Raw genomic sequence first — 14,952 nt, forward strand, 5'->3', positions numbered from 1 at the left:
ATAAGCATAAGATGCAGCGGTATTTCTCAACCCAAAGGGGTATGGAGATAGTGCCATCGTCGGGCTCTGCTCTACTGGAGTTGGCTCCTCAAAGAGTGGCGGAGCGAAGCTTGATGTCGGGGCGTTGTCGGACGCCACCAGCGCTTTTCCCTTGTCTAGGCTCAGGCTAGACAGATCCCCAACTAGGGACCCTACACCAACAGCTGGTCGTGGAATGCCGGTGGAGAGTGGTGAGTTGCCCTAGGTTTGCGTGGCATCAGGGTGATCCTGCTCGCGTCATGCCTGGCGAGCACGGCGAGAATGGCCGCTCGGGCGCCGCCTACGCCTAGGCTGCCGATGCACAACGTTGTCATCGGCAGGTGGGGCTCGGGGTGTGAGAAGTACCATGTCGTACTTGTGCCCTAGAGACATGAACTCTTGTCAGTGGCAATTGCTCTTTTTAGGTCCAGCAATGGCACGTGTCAAGAACACCGGAGGTGGTCTAGGTGATGAGGATCCGAGGCCTCTGCCTCGCTTGCCTGCTGAGGTAAAAGGCCACCATGCCCTAGCGCCGCCACACTCACACATCAGCTACTCCACCACGCACTGCCAGTGCTGTCTTCCCTACAACAGCACCGCATTGCGCCATCGTGCCCTAACTGCCATCCACCACACTTACATTAGATTGATCGGCCGTCATTGGAACCCTAACCCTAATTGCCAATTCAGTGGTGCCCGTGATCCGTTCCTCTTCTTTTCGGTCGCTGATTCATCAGGTAACAAGCCCTCGCTTCTAATTTCGTATCTATTGCTTGCTTCTTAGGGTTTCGTATCTCTAGATGTATATTGGAATTATTCATATATCCGATCTATTCTATCGTGTAGCGAGTTAGTGTGTTTGAGGTAACTTTGGTAGTTGACAGTTAACTCGGGGCCAAGCTCGTGAGTATGGATTGAGGCCAAGCCTCAGAAGTGATAGTTGGCGGTTGATTCTTGTTAGTGGTAATTGCTCTTTTTAGGTCCAGCAATGGCACGTGTCAAGAACACCGGAGGTGGTCTAGGTGATGAGGATCCGAGGCCTCTGCCTCGCTTGCCTACTGAGGTGAAAGGCAAGGGGACAAAGAAGACTACATTAAAGAAGCAAAAGTTTTCAGATGCTAATACAGCGAGAGCAGCAGCAGTAGCAACCGCCTTAGAGCATGTAGAGAGAGGAGGTGCTCGGAGTAGTGTTGTCATTGCAGATCAGCTTTCACCAGCATAGAGGGCAGCCATTGAGCAGGTTGAGTGTCATCATGGTAGTCTAGCTGAGATTGTCATGCTTGAGGGACGGCATGTTGTTTTGGAGGAGACTCAGCCTCAAGGGAGCCACAGCCACAGACATAGCCACTAGTGTAGTCAGAGGGTGCTGAGTAGACTCAGGAGGGAGAGAAGACAGAGGAGATAGAGTAGGCACCTCAGCCACAATTACGCCACTCTAGTCGTACCCAAACCTAGGTGACACCAAGGCCAGAGACATAGAGGAAGGGTTCTCGTCTGCCTCCTAGACTACAGGGTCCACCTCTAGTGACTCATCTAGATTTGAGAGCCGCCATGGCCAAGCAGGTGCAGCAGCTCAGGTTTATTCAGTTTGAGGACTGGTAGGAGGGATGAGCATGCTTCAGAGGGTTTTTATACACCACTACAGGAGGATTTCTATAATGCTTATTTAAACAGTGGTGTGACTTTCAGATCTTAGAGAGTATGCTCTATTGAGGCCATTGTAGCAGCAGCTAGAGAGTAGATCCGCCCTCATCTTTCTTACTTGTTAGGGCTGACAGATTTACTTGGATGGATAGGCAGATATGTTCCATCTTGGGTCCGTGAGTTCTACGCTACACTTTGGATTGACCCAGCTCATAGGTTCATAAACTTAGCATTCAGAGGCCATGACTATAAGCTGATGAGCATCAAGGTCAGAGAGATCCTTAGGTTATAGGAGTCACCCATCCACCTTCACAAGGTTTGCTATGGTCATACAAAGCCTCATAGATGTCCTCACGGTGGTCTTGTGCCTCCTACAGATCTCATCCGACCTTGCTTCATAGAGCCATTTGACGAGGGATTAAGCAAGACGCCTAGAGATCTTACTCCCATAGCTAGACTGCTTGATGCTATCATGAGGAGGACCCTACTACCAAGGATGGGATATCGTGAGAGATTGACTCGCATTCAGTTGTGGCTACTAAACTCCCTGATCCAGCAGACAGTATTTGATATATGGGATCTCATTCTTTCTAAGATGAAGGATACACTTGTAGAGAGATTCAGATGTCATAGGTAGCTGCCATATGCTCACTGGATCACTTTTCTGATTCATAGGGTAGTCATAGTGAGGCCTCCTGAGATGTTGCAGAGTATTCAGGAGCTACTACAAAGTTTCCAGCTTATAACATGACTCAAATGCTCTGCCATAGTGTAGCGAGGACACCTAGCCAGCCGTGCCGTCGCCCAAAGGTGCCAGAGACCGTAGCCCAGCAGGATAAGATCATTAGGGGCATAGCAGCTACAGAGGAGGAGGAGCTAGATGCTCAGCAGGAGGGTATGGTCGAGAGCGACCCAGTGACAGTTTAGATGATGACTACCAGGATATCCCTTAGATGCCTCCATGACAACATGACGGTGAGGCCAGTGGCTCCAGCTCAGCTCCACCATAGCCACCACAGACAGACCCCGCTCTTCTTGCTATACTTGAGCGGATGAGGTAGGATCAGGCCCACTAGGCCCAGGAGACCGCAGCTGCTCTAGCATAGGTTCAGGCTAGACAGGACGAGTTCCAGCGACAGCAGTAGGCTATCCAGCAGTAGCAGTCCATGCAGCAGTAGTTACTTGGATTCATGCAGCATGTTGTCTCTGCTATTGGGGCTCCATCGCCATAGCTTACACCTTAGCTCGGCCAGCCTGCCACCACTACAGTGACTCTAGGTTTTCAGCCCAGTGGGCTTTAGAGTCAAGGACAACTAGCTACCATGTTTGCCTCACCTACAGAGCAGGTGTCCCAGTGGTTTGCTTCGCCAGTGCCAGCCTAGGGTCTTTCCTTCACACCTCTACATACAAGCTTCACACCGGCTTAGAGTTTGTCAATGCTTGTGATAGACACCCTAGTCTCCAGGAGCCTCAGTGCTACTTTCAGCGAGTTGATAGGGCAGCTTACACTGCTAGAGCTATGTATCCCTGGACCTTCCACTGTTGCTCTAGTCACTGGGACTACAGAGATGCTCCCATCATCAGTTGTATTATTAGAGCCACCTGCTACAGTCATACCTATAGAGTCATAGGTCACACCAGTTCTAGAGTAGACCCAGACCGCTTTAGCTTTAGTTCCAGTGATAGAGGGTCAGACTGCTCAGAGCTTCGGATTAGAGGATGATGCTACCTAGTTCTAGATCGCTCATTGCACCTCAGCGCCCGACTCGTCCACTCTAGCCCCGCCGACCGGCCCTTAGGTTTTGGTGTTTGACATCAAAGGGGAGAGGGATCGAGTATGATAGACTTAGGGGGAGCGATATATCTAGGGGGAGCTTATTTACTATATTTGGCTCTTTATGCGCGATACATTATTATGCATTCATGTTTACTTTCATGCATTAAACTACATATGTGTGATCGTGATATTTAAGTGATAGTGATATTTTTGTGATATGTGATATGTGTGCTCTCTACTTTGATCTTTATATATGTCATATCACTTGGTTATGCTCATTTGCTTTGCTTTCGCGTTTTATTTCGATGCAAATGAGCTTTATGTCTTGTACTCATGCTTATTTCATATCTATTGAGTACACCATGTTGGCTTGGGTCATATAAGCTTGCCTAACTCTTTTGTTCTTATTGTCAAAAGCTTATATGAACCAAGCATGTTGAAAACCTTATCTCTTTTACACACTCGAGGTTGTATTGTCATCAATCACCAAAAAGGGAGAGATTGAAAGCATCTAGGCCCCTAGTTGGGTTTCGGTGATTAATGACAATACATGATTACTATGACTAACGTATGTTTTGTAGAGATAATTAAGTTAGGTCATGGTAATGGCAGTTGATTGGGTAATCATGGTTGTCATGCCCCTACGATGGAAATCATTTTGGTTTTCAAAGGATGGACGATAAGGTTAAGGATGGACTAGTTCTAAGTGTCATTTGGTGTTGGAGAGACACTTAGAGTAGTTTAGGACTTTATTTTTTCTTTGGCCATACTATTAAGGGGGGTATGGACTAGTAGCTTGATCTAGGTGAGTCTAGTGGGTTAGGTGTGGTGCACACTTGTCAAATCTAGCACTAGATAGCTTCTAAGTAGCCCTAGGTTCAATTGGAGAAAACTTCATTCACATATGATTTTGAGTTGGAAGTGAATGGAGGGTTAAATGTTGATCGGACGCTGGTTCCGATGTGACCGGACGCTGGTAGTAGAGTCCGGTCAGTTTATTTGATCAAGTGAAGTCGTCTAGTTGCGATCGGACGCTGAGTGAAATGTGACCGGACGCTGGGTGCCAGAGTCCGGTCAACTCCAGTAAGGTTCCAGAGAGGGAGAATCCTGATCGGACGCATCCGGTCAGTCCTGACCGGACGCTAGTCAGGTTTCGGTTGCTGACCGGACGCTTAACAGCGAAGTGACCGGACGCTGGGCTCTAGCGTTCGGTCAACATCAGTAAGGTTTCAGAGAGCAGTTTTTATGGCCGGACACAGGTCAAAGTCTGGTCACAACTTAATGGCTCTATGGTGGGGAGAACTGACCGAAGCGTCCGGTCACCTTGACCGGAGCGTTCGGTCACCCCATAGAGTGCTGACTCAGGCACATAACGATTCGTTTTAAATGATGGGGTATAAATACTTCCTCTATTCATTCAAGGGAGTACTCTTGCCTATTTCAACAACTGAGAAACACCCTTGAGAGTGCCAAGGAGAGCAAGAGTCTAGTGAGGTGATTGAGATTTGAGAATCCAAGATTAAGACCTCATTAGTGAAAAAAGAGTAGCAAGTGTGCATCCACCCTTCTCATTAGGCTTGTTGTGGTTAAGTGAGAGTTCTTGCTTGTTACTCTTGGTGATCGCCATCACCTAGATGGCGTGGTGGTGATAGAGAGTTTGGTGATCATCCGACGGAGCTTGTGGATTACCCAACTCAAGTTATGAGCGGTTGTGGGTGATTCACCACGACGGAGTGTCAAAGAATCAACCCGTAGAGAGCACTTGATCCTTGCGCGGATCAAGGGGGAGCTACACCCTTACGCGGGTGCTCCAACGAGGACTAGTGGGGAGTGGCGACTCTCTGATACCTCGGTAAAACATTGCCGCGTTCCTTCTCCTCTCTTTACTTTGAGCATTTACTTTTAAGCAATTCAATTATTGTCTTTACATTCTTAGAAGTGCCATGCTAGAGTTGGATTGGGACTTAGGGTGCTAAACTTTTGTGCGCTAGATCATTAGAATCATATTCTAGGCACAAGGGGTAAAGTGGGCTAAGTGTATGATTTAATTATTAAAAAAAATTAGAATTAGCCCAGTTCACCCCCTCTTGAGTATCTTGATCCTTTCATATATCTCTTATATTTTTAATCCTCACTAGCGTTCTATCTCGCCATGCACCGCATCAGCATACACTAGCATATATATGATTATAACAACCCACTGGCACATGCAATTACGTCTTCATTAAGCAAGTCGCATCATCCACTAACATGTATTTCCTATGTCCCTATGTAAGTGTCGCTATGGGGTGCGGGACAGTCAAGCTTTTTGAAGTTTGACTAGATCTGAAAAGAAATATTAGCAGTATTTATATCTCCAACTAAATTTATTATGAAAATAGATTTAACAATCTATCCGATGATACTAATTATATATCATAAATATTAATATTTTTAATATATATTTGGTTAAAGTAGAATAAGTTTAACTTATCAAAAAGTGAAAACAACGGTTAAAAAGAGACGGATGGAGTATCTAACTGTTCACATCAGCATGCTACAGCTACACCATCCACTAACATGTGTTATGGTATTCATCTGTTAATATAAGTAAATATAAGTAGTAAGATTTCATTTTAAATCATCCGTAATTCCTATAACAACATACAGGGTATCTTTTAGCATATCTAGAAAAGATAAAATATTTTATAATTTAGAATGAAAAATGTAGGGAATAGTAGATTGCTTCTTCTAGAGAAGACAGTAGCACTAGTATCCAGTGAGCGAGCAACCTTTTTGTTTTAGAAAATGGGTTGGATTTTATTTAATATGCAAACGTAATATTGCATCAGTGAGCGAGAGCAACTGGAAGCCTGGAAAAACAAATGCCGTGAACACATACATCTCTGTGGGCCTACAGAGGATGGCCCATTTCCAGGATGATGCAGTAGGTCTATCGAATTTCATCTCGCCTTTTTGAACTTCTGTACCCGCGCTGTCCGCTTTCTTTATAATCCGTACTAGCTTATTTTTTCAGTCAGAATAGTATTTTTCTCTCAAAAAAATCAGCCGGAAGAGTATTTTGGCTTGTTTTTTCAGCGAAGCAACGGGGCCATATTATTGTCAAAAGAGAGCCCGCGTGAAAAATTGTTACTGCACACATTGTAACGTCTTTCAGCTCAAAACACTTGATGAGCAAGTCAAATATCATTGTGTAATCATGCTATGCTATGCATGAAGATACGAGGATGCAATTGTTTAATTATACATCAGTACCGATTTCGAGGTATATTTATTCGATGATCACATTTTTAACCAGAAATCTGAGGGCATTAGGTAAAGTGGGATTTACAACTTCAGAGGCCCCAGTAGAACTACAAGCAGTTATTTTGAGGAAGCCTTGGAAAGCAAATTTGGTACTACTCCCTCCGTTCCAAATTATAAGCCACTTTGACTTTTTTTAGTACATTCATTTTGCTATGTATTTAGATATAATAATATATCTAGATACATAGCAAAATAGATGAATCAAAAAAGTCAAAGCGACTTATAATTTGGAACGAAGGGAGTAGTTCACAAGCTTGGAAGAGGCAAAGTTAACAATCAAGAAACGGTCCATACTCTCACAGTTTGTCCTCAACGATATAGCAATAAGTTATAAACATACATGAAAATTTAAAAAAAAAACCCTAAAATCTTAGGACAAAGAGAGTCCAGTTAATTCGCCGATCAAAAAAAATTGTTTTGCTGCTGACGAATATATGAGATAGCACAAACCATGGAGGAAAGCATACCATGGAAGATCAACGAGTTTGCACCAGTGAGAAGAGGGCTGGATGTCTCGTATCATCTGCACGATGTGAGTCGATAAGAGTATTGACATTTGAAATCCAACGTTTTAGAAGTCAAAAGGATCGCGAATGCAGCGGAAATGGTTCTCTGACAGAAAATACAAACAAGCAGGGAGTTTTATCTCAGAGGACCAAATCATAAGAAACAAGGAGTTGAACAGTTAGGAGAAACCATTTCACAAGATTCAAAGCCTGTTTTTTACCGGAACTTGATTTGAGCACTCACAGAATCAGTAATGCTAAGGAAACTAAAATCATTTGGCTCGAAAAGTTTCAGTTATACAGAATACAGCTAAAATCATACAATACGGTCCAGTTACAAAGGAATCCAAAAAACAGTTTCATGTTAACATTTGTGTTGCTTTTACTACTAGCCTGCTACTCTGTCCCAGAAAGAGAAGCATATTTTATAGAGGTCCAGTTACAAAGGAATCCAAAAAAACAGTTTCATGTTAACGTTTGTGTTTCTTGTACTACTAGCCTATTACTCTGTCCCAGAAAGAGAAGCGTATTTTATAGAGGGAAAAGTCAAATTTTACAAACTTTGCTCAACAATTAATCAAATTATATACAAGTTTAGGACATAAAAACTTATAAGATAAATCAAGATCAAAATGTACTTTGGTTGACTTTTCCATAATCAAAATACTCTTCTTGTTCCGGATCATCTCACAACAGAGTAAAGATTAAAAGGTATAGCATTCCACATCATAATTTTTTTACAGAGTGCAGAAGTCCAGGAAGTGCATCGCTTGCATAAGACTGAAAAGATTAATTCATGAACACAGTACGTGACTGAAAACCAGTTAAACATGACAGGTCTGTTTATGAAACCAAGACAACTAAGTAGGATTAGGTTGGGAGAAAACAACTATAAGTGTGCGTGGTATTATAGTTCAGAAAAAGGGAGTCTTCTGCAAAGGTCTGCTACTCTGTTTGTGACAATGGAGCCGCTAAACTAAAAAGTAAATTTTAGCCTGAGGAAAATATGGTTGAAAAGCAGGTAAGCCAGGAAAAGAACATGAAAAAACATTCAACACTTAAAAAGTAGGTAGTCTCACTGAAAGCACCCAGAACATAATATAATAACATAGAAAGTAGATGAAAGATGGCAGTGTTAGATGTTATATGACATGGAAAAACATACCATATTACATTACAGAATCACTCCTAAAGAAGCAAAGAACAAACTGTGCAAAAAAAAAGGAGAGGCAAATAGCAAAAAGATTGTGGTGTTTCTAGAGGCAGCACGGGACAGTAGGAAATATCGCTGGTACATGAGGATTTGCACCACTTCAACTGGTTGGTATGGCACACAGGCATGTCACAGATTCAAGATTATGGTTGTTCCAGTTATAATTAAGATAAAGTGAATCGGCCTATTGCTTAAGTAAAAAAGAAAACTAAGGCACATGAACTAAAATTAGGAACTGCAACTATTTAGGCATGGGTAGGGGAAAAAAGACAGTATCAGGACTCCTCAGCTAAAATAAAGTTGTACCCATGCACACTCAACATTTTATTCATGAATCCATAGAAAGTAGGTTTCAACTTGTAATAAAGTAAAGGTCTCTTTTGAGGGAAGACATATTAACGTAGCAGAAACCACTCTTGACGATTGAATTTCAGATCATTGCATTGAAACTTTCTAAAGTTCATTGGAGTACCAGTTTCAGAGTAGCTGGATAACACAAATCCTACCACGCTCACAGTAGGAGTGTCCAGAAGCTGAAAGAACAATCTCAACTAGAATACTTCACCTCAACAGTTAACAACAATGAGAGAGTTGGCTGTCAATCTACCATCAAGGAGCTAAAACTTCACCTCAATAACATTCAACAACAAAAACATTTCAAATAAGACAGATAAGTAGCAACTAAACCCGCACCACAATATATAGACAAAAATCAAGGATTCAAAAGGCAGCCAAAGGAGAGCTACTGACTAAGATACTGTCTATGTTGCTACTGTATCAATTATCCAGGATCCCCCCATGAAAATTAGAGAATGAACAAGTAAACAGCATGTATTTCTGTCCAAATTCCCCACTGGTTCATAATACAAGGAGTATATGATTGTCTATATAAGCTATCTGTGATATAACTGGTTCTGTGCTCCATTTATTTCTCCCTATACTTATACTTATTCTTACTGAGGATTTATATATTTTTTCTAGCAGTAGCTACTAATGATCGAGGATTGAGGAAGGAACAAGAGTGCACTAGTACTATTGCACTAACTAGAAACCATCCGATCCTTGCCCCCCTTTACTTCTTGATCCGGCGCACCTTCTTGGCGCCCCAGACCTCCATGCGGCCCTTGGGGCAGCCGCAGGGGGCGCGGAAGATGAGGACGGTACGGCCGTTGGGCGGCGCCATCTTGCGCAGCTCGGCCTCCAGCTCCCGCTGCTCGTCGCCTAGCTCCACAGGACGCGCCCCTGCCGCGGCCAGCAGCGCCGATCGCGCGGCGGGGCCGGGGCGGCCGCGCACGCACTCCTCCGTCTCGAGCTGGATGTCGAACTCGACGGCCTTCTTGAGGCCCCTGCACCTGGGCTTGCCGCACTTGCGCGCGTGGTAGCCCAGCAGCTCCCACGCGACGACCGCCGCGGCGACGGCGACGGCGGCCCCGAAGAAGGCGGCGACGGGGAGGCAGGACGCGGCCGGGTGGTGGAGCAGCGCGCCCATCTCTAGGAAGAGCAGCTTGAGGTACGGGATCAGGAGGAAGCCGAGCGCGGTGACGACGGCGAGGAGCATGACCGCGTCGACCACGGCCATCGGGGTGCTGTCGCAGAAGGAGCCGGAGGCCCCCGCGGCGGAGGAGGCCGCCCGCCTGGATCGGGAGCACGCGGAGGCGGAGCTGTCGGCCGCCCTGCGGTGGTGCTCGAACGCGCGGAGGAACTCGATGAGGCTGCGGCACTCCGCCATCGTGGCGTGGCGTGGCGTGGCGACGGGGGGGGCTGCTCCGCGCGCGGCCGGGCCAACGGGTGGTGATGGGGAAGGGGAGCAGGGAGGCGCGAGCGCTGTGTGGTGGGGGCGCCGGGATCTGTGGGGAACTGGTGGGGGATTTTGCCGATCCGATCGGTGGGGCTGGGGAATGCGAATGTGGGGTAGTACTCGGCAGTCGGCACCGCGCCGTGCGTGGTGCGCGTGCGGACGAGACGACGAGTGGTGGGTTTGGTTTGCCCGTCCCTCCCCTCCCGGCTGGGGGAGGTGTGTATTGGCTCGGTCGGCGCCTCGTTCCGTGGCGTACGTCGCGTGGTACTGGGCCGGGGCCGGGGCCGGGCCGCTCTGCGAGTCTGCGGGCGAGGCAGTCAGGCCCCGCCGTGACGTGATGTCAAAGCCGTGGAGGGAAGGGAAGGGCGCCAGAGGAGGTCACGTCCGGCTGACGTGTGGGAGGGACTACTAGGCGCTACGGCACTAGGCGGAGCCGCCGGATCGGCCAGACAGCACAGATGCCGCAGTAGCTCTCCCTTTGAACGGATAGACGGCTGCCCACACGCAGCCGCACCGCCGAGATGTCAACGCGACCGGACGCCGGACGCGTCACGGCTTCCGTGGTGGTGCCGCTGCTAATCGCTCGTGTCTGCTCCGTTCGTACTCCACCCACCCCCTTTTTTTTTTCTGCGTTCCTGCACCAGGTTTTCCCTGTCCTGCGCACGTTACAGAAAAAGGCGTCGCAGGGCACGTCGGGCTCGAGCAGACGGAATTTGAGCCACCAAGAATGGCTCATCAGCGACTTTCGGCTCCATCCTTCTCCTTCTCTCCTTTTTTTTTCTTCCCCTGGGTCGCGGTGCCGTGTCGTGATCTCTCCTTTTTGCATCTTTCGATGAATCCTTTCCGTGCCGCCTTGGCGCATTCTGGCTTTCGGGAAGACAACGTCTCCCTTCTGATCTGACAAGCAATGTTAGCCGGCCACTAGACGCCGATGCGATGCTAACTTTGGGTATTGTCAATGGTGACACACTCCACGGTCATGTGCCCCGCATCGATCGAAACTGAGGAACTGAAAGATACCAAACCCATCTTTTTCTGTCTTTCCACTGAAACTGGAGGAAGAATAGTTCAGATGGGGTTTTTCTTTCCACAGTTGGTCAAATGACAGCGTCATAGTAGTAGATGGTGTTGCGTGCTTTGGGAGAGCTCTCGGTGCTGTCAGTAAAATCAGCGGCCGCGTGAACGGCTGGGGATCAGCCAAGTGGGAAGCACTGGTCAAGCAAATTGATTAGCCGAGGCACGGCACGACCTGATGAGTGATGACCGCATGCCATCACACGCGGCGAAAAAAAATCCCTCGGTTTCACATGGGTCTGGCCTTCGATTCAGTGACCAACTGAATTTAAGTATTGCCGTCTCGCCATCCTCGATCGTGCTTTTTGTACGCTAAAGACAAACCAAACCATTCATAATTCATACATATATACTGGTGCTATAGTATATTTGGCATGCATTTGGACCCCTGTGATTGTCACTTGGGGATGTCACAGGGCGAGTAATCCATCCGGAAACAATGATTCTGTGCCACATCTCGGATCTTCGTGGATCACACCACACGGGGCATGCCGGGCATGTTTGGATGCTGCTGTCTGGACTAGATGCTGTCTATGATGTGCTTGTACCTTATTTGGTTGCAGCCCTGAACTTTGATCCTGTTGCCTGACCTGGTGGTAATTAGCGTTGGTTGTCTGGCTCCGGCACATGTTTCTGGACGCCTGGCCACATGCAACCATATTTGTCTGGCATTAATGGAGATGATTAGCACCATTCGATCTTTCTTTTTCTTTCTTTTTTCTATTTAAAATAACAGACAACATTGTGACAACACAAATCAATTATCTGATTCAAATATGTACAATTCTCTATGAATAGTTATAGCAATATACAAGACTAATACGCAATACGTCTTAATTAGTGTTCCCAGGCACATGTCTCCAACCAAACACATATCCTTTAAAATTGCCTCGCTAAGCAAAAACCATCAAATTTCCAGGCAACTCTCAGGCACCACTTTTTATCAGACAAGTTGTCCGGGTCTCCGACTAAACAAGCCCGCCATGCGTGGAGTTGGAACTTTGGGAGACGTGGTCTCTGGACTTGGAACCTACCGTTTGTATATTCTTTCGAGGAAGGTTCTGTGATGGACTCGGTAGTGAAAACGAGCCCCGATGAATGGGTCAAGATGGGCGAGTAGATTAGTACTATATAAACCTGCCGTCAAGATTGTTAGTGAAGAAAAATAGTACATACACGGACCGGGCTGGCACCTGAGAGTGACAGAGGAAAAATTCACGCTTGTTCACCACAAAAGTAAGCCACGGTTGACACGATACAGTGAGGCATGAACACCGATCGAGCAAAAGACGAACAAAGAAAGCGACAGCGAAATTACTTGTAATTTCTCTGAGGTGACCATTTCTTATTTACCTCTCAAGGGTGGTGAATGAACAAGGTATAAAGAAAGGACTGCAAACAACTTCATTACTGACCCTACGCCTACGAAACACGTTCACATCAGGTTAGATCACGACTGCTCCAGCCCTCTCTCCCTCGTTACCGGCTACCGTGTACATATGTACCACCCATCAGATGGTCCAACAAGACGAAAACAAGCCTACAATGGCTACCCCTACCAAGCAGACGAAACAAAGGCACTAGGACGTAACCGTCGCAGTCGGCCGTGGCTCTCTGCTGCTCTTGACCTGCAAACACCCTGATGGATGCCTGCACCCTGCTGATCGATTCCCGTGGCCAAATCAGGCTGAAAAAACTGCTCTCGATCCGTGATCAGCTGCGAGGGTTTCAGCGCCGACGGCTCCGTTTCCACGCCCCCTGCTTCTGGATGGGCATGTGAGCTCACATGGGTGGACAAACGGAGTTCAAGGTTGATTACAGTTACAGCTCCAGGGAATTGAAACTTGAAAGTTTCTTGCTTGACTTTGCTGGCTTCGACACCTGTGACATGGAGACCCTCCCGAGGCTGATGAGACCCCGTTTCGGCACGCCAGCCGTTCGTGGGTGGTTTCGTGTGGTTCAGCGCCTGGCTGTTGCAGCCGGGTTTTTCCTTCTTTTTTTCCCCTGGTGTTGTGCGCAGGGAGGGAGATTTGGTCCAGACCCGACCCATCGCCATGACCAACCAATTCGCCGCCGTGGGCGGCCGACCGTGCCTGCACGGTCAGTCAGAGGAGAAATGGGGATAGAAAATGACTCGGCACTTCCGAGTGACGAGCATAGCGGTCAATAGGCAAATGGTGGGAAATTTTGACTGAATTGAGGTCGGCCAGTGCAGCCAGATGCCCTGCTTCAAGTCTTGGTGCTGAGATGATGATGGGGACGAAGGGCGCCTATCGCTTGACGTGCTTAAAAAATTGCACTTGTATTTCCTGAAACAAAAGGTATTTTCAATAAAGTACCTTTTTTTAGGGGATTCAATAAAGTACCTGAAACTACACTGCGGTAGCAGCTTGGAAAGTGTGTGGGCTGGGCTCTGTGCTGGGCCAAATATGAGGAATTAGGATCGAGACTTCGCTAACGAGAGTACTCGAAAATACAGACAATTTGGGCCACCAATCAATTAAGGTCTTAGTGTATCCAGTGCTCCAATTTGAAAGCCGCACAACCTGCCCAGGTCCCCACTAATGAAACTAATGAAATCCATGTTTTCCCCCAAAAAAAAACTCCAAGGTTTGCTTTATACTAGTATCTCTTGTAGCAAAAAAAAGGTACTATTTTATGATAGTGTCATGTAAAAATGTAGTTACATGATTTTTTTTAGACACAAACGCCACAAAACCTCCTCCTTCCTCGTCTTGCGTCACTTTTCTCCTGCCTTCTTATCATCAAAATCATCTTTCCTCGCCGTCTTTAATTTTAAGCTAAAAAGGCAAAGTCCGTTAGGAGCGCTCGGTCTTGGTATTCACCAGGGCCGCAAGCCTCCTTTCATCTTCTCGGTCAAATCCTCCAACGTCTTTACTTCTTCCTTCCTAGCCATTTTCTACCATCGCTGAAGAAATCCAAAGATCTTGTGAGCCACCATTTTTTCGGTGATTTGATAAGCGTGTTAGAGAAAACACAGCCATCGTCTCTAGTTTTCCAAAACTCCTAGGTCACCCTGTAAGCACAAAAATCTGCCACCTGTTGTTTTCTTTATCCACCTGTTGCTTAGGTATAGCAACAGTCAATCAAACCACAAAAATCATCATGCACTCACGCTAGTTTTTCGTTTAGGTAGGGTAAGCCTTGCTATGGCTTTTTTGGCCCAGGACAAAGGAGCCCGCACACTTGGGACGTGTTTGGTTGGTTTGTCCAGCAATCTCGTCTCGCCTCGTTCAGCAAGAATAGGCTTGCCAACGTCGGAGAGCAGTTCTGGCTCGCTCACATTGGCCTGGACACGTAGAAAATGAGAGCTGCTCACCGGCCAACCAAATGTGCGCTGATTTGCTAGGCTAGGCGAGGCTAGCGCTGTCCAAGGAACCAAACACCCCCTTGATATCCTTACCATGTAGTGCATTCAGCATGAGCGGAAGCAAAGATCCCAGGAACACTGTGAGGGAGCCTCTTGGCAGGTGTCTGACGGGCGCAAAGCATCTCATGACCTTGTTGGTGCCCTTCCTTAGGGCACTTAAATCATAATTTAGAGAGTCATAAAAAAATGTTATATATATTTTTTCTACCTCCAACAGTTTTTCTA

The 14,952-nt window shown here is 46.7% G+C and overlaps 1 protein-coding gene across 1 annotated transcript; it reads right to left on the minus strand.

Moving 5' to 3' along the window:
- Positions 1-7,073: 7,073 nt before the first annotated feature.
- LOC136459300 (uncharacterized protein At5g19025-like) lies at positions 7,074-10,450 on the minus strand. Its single transcript, XM_066459173.1, has one exon. The coding sequence runs from the start codon at positions 10,191-10,193 to the stop codon at positions 9,537-9,539; it is 657 nt and encodes a 218-aa protein (XP_066315270.1). The 5' UTR covers positions 10,194-10,450; the 3' UTR covers positions 7,074-9,536.
- Between the last annotated feature and the right edge of the window lie 4,502 nt (positions 10,451-14,952).

This window comes from Miscanthus floridulus, chromosome 6 (assembly GCF_019320115.1).
Source record: "Miscanthus floridulus cultivar M001 chromosome 6, ASM1932011v1, whole genome shotgun sequence".
NCBI lineage: Eukaryota > Viridiplantae > Streptophyta > Magnoliopsida > Poales > Poaceae > Miscanthus > Miscanthus floridulus.